Source organism: Alnus glutinosa, chromosome 12 (assembly GCF_958979055.1).
Source record: "Alnus glutinosa chromosome 12, dhAlnGlut1.1, whole genome shotgun sequence".
Lineage (NCBI taxonomy): Eukaryota > Viridiplantae > Streptophyta > Magnoliopsida > Fagales > Betulaceae > Alnus > Alnus glutinosa.
This window is the reverse complement of record NC_084897.1, coordinates 20833209-20842731: the sequence shown is the minus strand read 5'-3', so window position 1 is coordinate 20842731 and position 9523 is coordinate 20833209. Positions and strand designations below refer to the sequence as shown.

Here is a 9523-nt window from a genome sequence, read left to right as displayed (position 1 = left end):
TACTTTTTTGTTTTGTTTTTTTTTTTTGAATTTAAATTTTTTTTTAAAGAATAAGTATATTTATTTATTTATTAATAATTTTTTTATTAAAATGGACACTTGTCACATTCTCATTGATCTGACGTGACATTTAACAGAATCTGTTAAAAATTTTAATAGAATTTAACACTAAGGATCGATTTGTAATTATTATTTATCATAAAGACCTCCTATGAACTTTTTAAACTATACAGAGTGAAAAATAATTATAGCATACCACAAGGATTAATATTACAATTATCAAAAGACTAAAGTGCGTTTTTTTTTTTTTTTTTTTTTTTCAGGCTTGTTAACCCGGGTCGTGGTAACCATCCAAAATGGAGAAAAAGCTGAAAATTTTGCTTTCCTCGATAAGACAAAAATAAGATATGTTTTTGACCTATGAATCTAATCAAGGGCCAGGATTTTGGAATTTGAAAGGAGTGGCATTTATAGCTGGGTATAAAAAGCAAACGAAAAGTAAAGTGGAAAAGTGGAGAGAGAGACAACCAAAACGGCGCTGCTGTTAGTCGTTTTAACTAACAGCAAGCCAGATCCCAACTTTCGCATTTAGAACACAATCGGGCAGCTTTGAAACGCTTGGCTCGATCCTCGAGGGACTGACTTCGCATACTTGCCCCTTTCCCTTTCCAAAGTATCCGTTCCTTCTCCTAAGCACCGAACTCCCTTCTAACAAAAGTTCCTCACTTCCTCCTTCGTCAGCATCAAACCCTACCCATCAACAGATCTGATTCCTACTAATCAGATCTGTAGCAACATTCTATCCACCAAATCGTATCCCTCCGTCTCCGTGCTTTCCTTTTTGCTTCTCTCCAACTGGAACACCAAACGACCCACTAGAAACGCCGTCGTTTAGTTCCCGCCAGTGGCGTGAGGTGAGCAGTAATTATTCAACCTTTGTTTTTATGATCCTTTTACGCATTAGGAAGTCTTGTAGATTTTGACAATCATGACAAGTAATTTTGATTGCTTAAAATTTTTCCTAATGAAAACACCTTCGTTTGTAGCTCAAAATAATGCTCATCGTGTGTTTAGCTGAATGTTTGTAATTTTGTATCTCAGTGTCAATGTGTTTCTGAAAAGTTCCACTATAGGCCTTTTGTAGAAATTGTTGTATCTGACAAATTATTGGATGAATCAGGGGAACCATCTGAATTATGGAGAAAACTTGTTTGATTAAAGAACCCCAAAAGAAGCAGAAACTGAATGAAGAAGATCAGGACATTGATGAAAACAACAAATGTTTAGGTGACTTACCTGAGGAGATCCTTCGACACATACTTTCCTTTCTTCCAACAAAAGATGCCGTCAGGACAAGCCTACTTTCTAAAAGGTGGGAATACCTATGGGCATCAATTCCAAATCTAGATTTTGGACGATCCTTTCCCGCTAAGAGAAATCTTTTGATGAATTTTGTGGAAAGAGTGCTCTGTCTTCGTGACTCTTATGCTATAAAACAATTCACTCTCTCTTGTGATGTGCTACATGATGCATCTCGTGTTAATAGGTGGATCTCTGCCGTTGTAAGGCATAATGTTCAAGAGTTGTATATTAAGCTTGACAACTTCAAGGGAAAATTTTCATTGCCTTATTGCTTGTTTACCTGTAAGACACTTATAAGCTTACACCTTCGAATGTCCTATATCCTCAAGCTTCCCACTACAATTTGTTTCTCAAATCTAAAGACCTTGACTATCATAAAAGTTACATTTTCGGATGAGTACTTAACCCAGCAATTTTTCTCTGGTTTGCCGGTCCTTGAGAACTTGTGTTTAAAGAATTGCAGCTGGAAGGGTCTCAAGTTTGTGCATCTTTCTGCTCCCAAGCTTCATTCTTTGAGCATAACGGAACTTAAGTGGCTAAATTTGAGTTATGGGGATGGTTGTCAGATTATGATTTTTGCATTAGGTCTAAAAAAATTTGATTACTTTGGTGAACTGTTCAACGAGTATTGCTTATACAAGTCATTCTCACTGGAAAGGGCAGAGATTAATGTTATCCTCGATAATGCATCAGCTCAAATTGCTCATCGCATGTATAAGCTTCTTATAGGGCTCTCCAATGTTGAAGTACTAAGTCTTTCCCTTGAGGTGGTTGAGGTATGGCTGCTTCTCTCTTTGTAAATTCAAATTTTACTGTAGCATATCAACATAATTCTAGAAAAATCAACACCTACTTGAACTGCTTGCATAAATATGCTATTATAAAGCTCCTTCCATATGAAGGGAAAGTTACCCTTCCATGTTTTCGTGCTATTTGAGTGGTGACTGATGTTAGACGAGCATTCTTGTGGATAAGAAAATGTCATGACACAGAAAGATGTTATCAATAAGATCTTAATCAATTTGTTTAAACTTTTAGGTTAAGGTGTTCTCCTAACATCTGTATCATGATCTCACTTGAGAAATTTCTCAAGGTGTTTCACTCCCTTGTAACAAGTGTTACTCCCATAAAAGATCATGTAATTCTATGCAACTTCAAAAGTACAATTATATTATGGATTTCAGTTTGTGTAAAATTTCAAAGACGGTTGTAGTTTTGTGATTTACCATTCGATTGTCAAGTTAATTACTTTAGTGATGAGAGCTCTTGTTTTTGTAATTTTTTAATGATGCTCACACATTAAGTGGTTGAAATTGAAATATAATCATGCAATACTCAACTTAATAAAGATATTGAAGTACGTATTCTATTCATAAATTAATTCATTCTTTTTGTTTCTTCTTTTTTATAAAGTATGTGACCAAATGGGGTTTGTATCTGTATAGCATTTGGAAAACCATTGGATAAGTGCTATTCTGATTGCTTCTATTGGAATGATGAAAGTTTCCATATATCGTTTATGTTCTACTCGTAGGTTATGTGTTATTCATTTTAAACACATAATTCTTCTATTGCTTGGTAAGACTTGAACCTAATTACCTAATTCTTACCCCGATCCCATCCAATCTCTTACTATTAAATCCATATGACTACCTACATTAGTGAATGATTGGAAATTATTGAATAGGTTTTTGTTTAATGGGTTGGTTTTGACGACTTTGTTGGGGGTTTTCCGGCTCGATGGGATTGGCCCGGTGACCTCAGGTGTCGCCAATGAACCTACGGTGGCAACTTTGCAAGATTCGATGGAAGATAAGTATAGTTCCCAGATTCCATTGCATTCTGTTTCATTGGCTTGGCCTTGTGTTCCGACAATGGGTTTAGGGTTGCAATGCCGACCCCTAAACCCGTAAGGTGATATAACCGCAAGTTGGGGGATATCAGATTTTTGAATATGGGGGAGACCTTGATTGTCGAGGCAATGTCTACTTTCAGTGTCTTGTTTGTAGTGATGGAGAAGGTGACAGGCTTGGTTCAATTGCAAAAGTGGCTGATTGGATTTGATCCGTCTCCGGAGGTTTTTGTTAGTGATGGGAGGATGGAGATTTTTGGGTTGAGGAGGATGGAGAGTTTCCGTACCCTTTGGGTGGTTCTCCCCTTGCTACCTTTTTAGATTGGGCATTGTTGGGGGATGAGGGGATCGAAGACTCAATAGAGGATACCCCTTGGGAGGTTAAGGGTAGAAGGGAGAATCTGAATTTGGAATGCTCCTTTAACTATGATGCGAAGGGAGCATCATCTAGGTGTGGGAAAGGCAAGGCTCACGCTTGTTGGCGTTTGAGGTTTTGGGCTTTGTCTTGTGGGTTTTAGGTTTGTGGGCTTTTTGGGCTGGTTGAGTTGTGGGTGTTTTTGCTGTTTTTTGGTTTTTGGGCTTGTTGGAACTCCCTCCTGTGTATGGCATATGTAATTAGTGGAGCCTTAACATTTTTCAATAATGCTTTTATAATGCATTTGTCATTTATTTTTTCTTTGTTCTTGGAAGTATTTTAATTATGTTGCATTGCTTTATTTTGTTCTTAGGCTTTGAGAGATGCAGGAGAACGCTTATATCATATGCCTATGTTCAATAACCTGGCGAATTTGGTTTTTTTTGAGGGTTCGACAATAGATCTTGGTTGTGTTGGATTATTGAGGATATTGCATAACTCTCCTTGTCTCAAGACTATGAAATTTTCTTGGGTAACTTTATTGTACTTGAGATTGTATATGTTCCATCCTATTACTGATTTATTAGCATGACTAAAACTTTTAATTTGTATGATAATTTAGGGGATCAGCTTGCGGGAGAACGATGATTGGAAACTAGACCCATTGCCTCCATGTTTCTTGTCCCATCTCAAGTGGATTGTAGTACGGAATTATGATGGAGATAAGGAGGAGTTTTTTGCTATGAAGATTTTGCTCAAGAATGCTATTGTATTGGATGAAATAGATATATATTGCTCAGAGCGCTTAGCAGGGAACTTAGAGAAGCAAGTAAATCTTTGTAAACAGTTGATAGAGATCCCTAAAGGGTCACAGAACTGTGAAATTGTTTTTCTAAATCCATGGCAGGATGTAGTAAAACAGTAAAAAGTATGGCTTGTTAGCCTTCTACCCTACCTTGGTAACTACTAACTTGCTGTTATAGAATGTTGGTTTATGTTATTTGTGATAATTAGTTTTGAATCCTTTAAACTTTTTATGCTAATTTTAGGTGTCCAGTGTTTGTTTTTTCTATTGTTGTTTTTATTTTATTTTATTTTTTGAACTTTGTTCTGCTAAATGTATAAAAACATGGAATTATTCAAATCAGCCCAAAATGTTAGTGTTGTTACCGTTTTTCTCAAGCACATTGTGTTTTGATTGATCGATACTTAGTACTTTTTATCTTCACCTAAAGGATGCTTTGAGGCAATATAGGAAATTTATTCTGCATACTTTCTGCACGTCTCATTTACGAGTTCTGAAACCTTCTTTTTAAACATCTCAGTATATTCATGGAATGTTTCTAAAAGCTTTGTTACAGTGTAGATATCCGTACTATGTTGGTGAGCTGTTGGTTTGACATCATATTTGGGAGACCAATGCTCTGCCGATTCGGAATGCAATTGGCTACGGTGACAAAGCATATTGGTTGGTGACTTGGTGCAGTGCTTAAAATTTCACTCCCTTAGTAGCTCTGCACTTCGATGGTTTCGCCATCCTCTCTCACCGATTGTGGGTTGGCCGAACAAACTCCACTGACCACTCGACCACTATGATGGCTCATGTGGGTAGACGCGATTGCCCCTTAAAGGGTTAAACAAAGGAGTAGTACAATCACGCCTTAACTGTTTTGTTTACGAGGCACTCTTAAGTTACGTGGACTGCAACGTTAGTTTAGTGGCTAGCATAATAACTCTTATGTTGTATTATTACAAACAAAAAAGAAGGTATTTGTTTGTCCCAAGAAACTAGCAAGTTAAAAGCAGTTATGAATTTAGTCATCCATCAAATGGCACCCTGATTATCAAAATGAATTTCATCCCTTGCTAAGTATACTCGGTAAAAAGTCGACAAATAAGTCAAATATCCTTATATTTATCGGACATATTTGCCTTTCAAATTGGGTTCAAGAAATTCTCCAAATCACTCCTTAACAATCGAGGATCTAAATCACAACATGATGATGAGAAACCTTAAACATGCTCACGTAATTAACGATCTCAAAGGCTGTCATAAGGAGTTGGTAGATGTCAATATTTTTTATACGGAAGTTTTTCAAGAATGCAATCGGAATGAGCAGGAAAACTCAGATCTCCACAGTAGTAAAACTAATATTTTGGATCTCCTTTTTCGTAAATATCACAATAATATTCGTCGTTAGAATCATTTTTAGCATTATAACATAGGTTGAAGGGCTGTTCCAATATCAGTGCCTCACGGTATGCGGCAGCGTAGCGCATCTGAGATCCAAAGTGAATTCACAATCAACACACTTTATCAAAACATTTCCTTTTCTATCACAACTACACTTCTCATGATAGGTTGCCCTTGACAGAATATGCGGGTGGTCGTGACCGTCATGAGTGAAGATGTTTGAGATCAAACTACATTGAACATCTGCATCAAACTTGCTTTTCTCGCAACTGTAGGTGAAGCCATAACAATCATGACCACAAACATTACAAATGAAGTAAGCATAAGGCGCCTTTGCGAGGAGGGTGAGGAGGTGGGGATGAAGTGGGTATTGCTTTTTTCTTGGTAATTATTCAACACAATTTATGAAGAAAAAATCTGCATTGAGCACATGTGTAAAACGGAGGGAATATAGGATGCATACACCCATCACATTTTTCATTGTTGATAAGCTTTAAGTCGTGTTCATGACTAAAGTGTTGGATTTCTTGGGCTATTTCAATTTTATCCTCCCCCATCGTGATCTTTTTGATAGCATAAGGTAATGAGTCGTTAATGGATTCATCCAGTACTTCTGAATCTTCCTTTTTTATTTCCTCCGTGTATCCCTCGTGTGTAGCACAATTAAGGTGGGCAACGAAATTGCATTTTAAGCAATAATAAACCCTGTCAGTGTCCACCTTTTTAACACACACAAGACAAATTCGATGGTCGGATACTTGAGAAGAGCGGGTGAGGTTGAGAGCGTGGCGGTGACTTGAATGTTTGATAGTCAATGGTAAGGCAACACATTTTCGGTGGACCATGAGTGAGCATGTGAGAGTACTGGTACATAAGTAAGAGTACATGTCTTTATCTTCTTTCCCACATGCATCACAAGTGAACGAGACTGATTTCCGCAGGAGCTTCAATGGGTGGTCATGAAATCCAACTTCTACGGTGAAGGGTACTATAGAAGCGCATTTAAGATGAAGGCCAGGTTCAAATTACAGTCAGAACAATGGTAAGCGTAGCCCCAGCGTATATACTTATTGCAGAAATAACATAGCTCATCATCTGGGGTTGTTCCGATTTGGAGAATAAGAGGGTGTTGCAGGTGCAATGGGTGCTGCAACTCGTGGCCTCGCGGGGTTGTGTGCCACATGATTTGTGAAGGAAGAACTTGCACCTTTTGCAACCGTATCTAAAACCCAAAAATTTTTCGCCACACCCAGAACAATGACATAAATCACCAAAATAACCAATCAAATCCCAGTACTGATCCAAGGTCAATGGATAGGGGTGGAAGAAATGTTGAAGCTCCACGTGTCTTTCTCTCTCGATCCATTAAACTAATTTTCCTACATGCAAGACCACTTTTTAATTAGCAATATCCACTCGGTAAATTGCACTATCATAAAACTAGCTAGTGAAATTTTATGGTGAGCAGTGAAGGTTGATCCGCTCGGTAAAGAATAATCCCTAAAGTTTAAGATGTTATGTACGAAGGATCGATTTAATCAACACTTGAACATTTTTTTCTTACGGTTAGGTTTAAACTCATTTAACATGTAAAATATTTTAATTAAATAGGAGTGATCGAAACAAAGAATCTCTAACTCTGATACCTGTAACTTTCTTTAAATTTTTCTTAAATTTAAAAAATTAATTTACTTTTTATTTCTCTATTCAAATAAACTTTATAATAGTTTTTTTTATAATTTTCTTTTACCATTTAAATATTCTTTCAACTAAATGTTAAGGAAATGAAAGAAGAACAAAAAAGTCATTTAAACATTCTTTAAATTAAATGCCATGGGAAAAAAAAAAACAATCAATAAAATAATGGATAAGGAACCAAAAGTACTACCCTATAGGTTCCCTTGGGCTTTTCTTATTTTAGAGAACGCTTAGAGAGTTTGTTGTATGATTTTTTTAAGAGTTTTCTCTATATTTAAAAAAGAGAATGAAATTTAGGGAGTTTGTTGTTAGTACTCTTAAATCTTCACTTATTCTAAAAGCGTAAACAATTAAGAATAGAAAAATTTAGTCATTTAATCAATACTTTAAGACAACATCTTTTGTAATAATGAAATATTTAGATGATTCTCTCCTAAGCTTACTTCAAGAGATGAGCACAGATCTAGATGTGTGTATTTTGGACCCCTGATCAGCTTCTTCCAAAAAGATAGATTACCCTACACCAAAATGAGAAATTTATCTTCAAAATAAAAAGGACCCAAGTACTTAACCAAAAAATAAAAATACGTAATTCTCACATGCTCAAAAATATACAATATTATAAAATTTTGGTCGAAGGAAATTCCGACAACCTAATTTAGACGAATTTATGTTTTCGTGAACTCTTAAATTGCTTTTTCAGGAACATTAATTAGTATCATCTTTTGATTTATATTTCCTTTCCAATGCAATTTTAAAGCTAAAGGAAATGGAATGGATAACACCCCATCACGACTTTATGCATATGCAGTGCAAATCTCAGCATTAATTACTAAGCCCATATGGATTATGCAGACATTTTGATGCATGCAGCAGCTGGGAATAAAGTTGTTGCTCCATTTGTTAATTTTAAAGGAAAAAGGGCAAATGACCAATTCTTTTTAACGGAAAAAGGATGAGTTTTTAAAAGTGAACAATTTTAAAGGTTAAATTGTGTTTTTAACGATCGCGTTTTTAAATCGGACATTTTAAAGTCGTTTATAGACAAATATCTTCAACTTACCCTCAACTTGACGCATGATTTCCCCAAAATGCCCCCATTTTTTATGGGGTGGAAAAAAATTGATTGGAGTGGCCATAGCCACCCCCTTAGGCATTTGGTGGTGGCTCAAACCTTTTTGAGGTGGTTTCGACTATCCCCATTTAGCCTTTAGGGGTGATCAAATTAACCACATTTTTATTTCTTTTCTTTTTTCAAGGAAAATGATGGCATTTTAAACTTTTTATCTCTTAAAAATTCACATGCGTCAGCACCACATAATGGTCTTCTTCCATACAAAAAAAAAAAAAATACAAAAAAAAGAAGATGAATTTTGTTAATTAAATGGCTACATCAACCATTTCAGAAACTTGGTGAACATAAATTGCTAATTTTTAAACATTTGAAACAAAATTAAGAATTTTTTTTTAAAAAAAGGTAGTAAAAACTTGGGGTAAAATGAATTTTTCCCTTCGTACTATTTTACTAAAAGGAGAAAAAACCACATGCTAGATCGCATAACCAGTCATCAATATTCACATCAAAGCATCGGATTTTGGCTTCGGAAGGTAAGATCGATCGGCTAGAAACACATCTCTTGCTTCTGTTGTTCAATGCTAGCTCTATTCGAAAATGATAAAAATTTCTTACAAATTGATTTGTATGAAATTTTTTACGACCAGTATTTAAAAATAACATGTGTTCTTTAAGCAGGTGAGAAACAGATGTTTTTTAATTAATGATATTAAAAAAACATGTGAGAAGTATATACAATTAAAACAACATGTGCTTCTCATATGCTTAAAGGACAGATGTTATTTTTATATGTGAGTTGTAAAAAATTTTCTACAAACTAATTTTTAAGAAATTCATGTCCATTGAAAAATACTTTACTTACATTGTTAAACTTTACATATCTGCTTTTGTATTACGTTCAAAACAATGAGAGGTGATTCTTATACAACAATCATACACAATAATTACACAACTCTACTCACATGAGATGGGATTCATGTAGTAGGT

The 9523-nt window shown here is 35.5% G+C and overlaps 1 protein-coding gene across 2 annotated transcripts; it reads left to right on the top strand.

Moving 5' to 3' along the window:
* Positions 1-546: 546 nt before the first annotated feature.
* On the top strand, positions 547-4590 carry LOC133851921 (F-box/FBD/LRR-repeat protein At5g56420-like). Of its 2 annotated transcripts, XM_062288547.1 has the most exons (4): positions 554-914; positions 1181-2138; positions 3943-4101; positions 4192-4590. In XM_062288547.1, the coding sequence occupies exons 2-4, from the start codon at positions 1197-1199 to the stop codon at positions 4492-4494; spliced, it is 1404 nt and encodes a 467-aa protein (XP_062144531.1). In that variant the 5' UTR covers positions 554-914; positions 1181-1196; the 3' UTR covers positions 4495-4590. The 2 variants fall into 2 exon arrangements, with proteins under 2 accessions (XP_062144532.1, XP_062144531.1); XM_062288548.1 differs by lacking the exon at positions 3943-4101 and having other exon boundaries at positions 547-914.
* The last annotated feature ends 4933 nt before the right edge of the window (positions 4591-9523 follow it).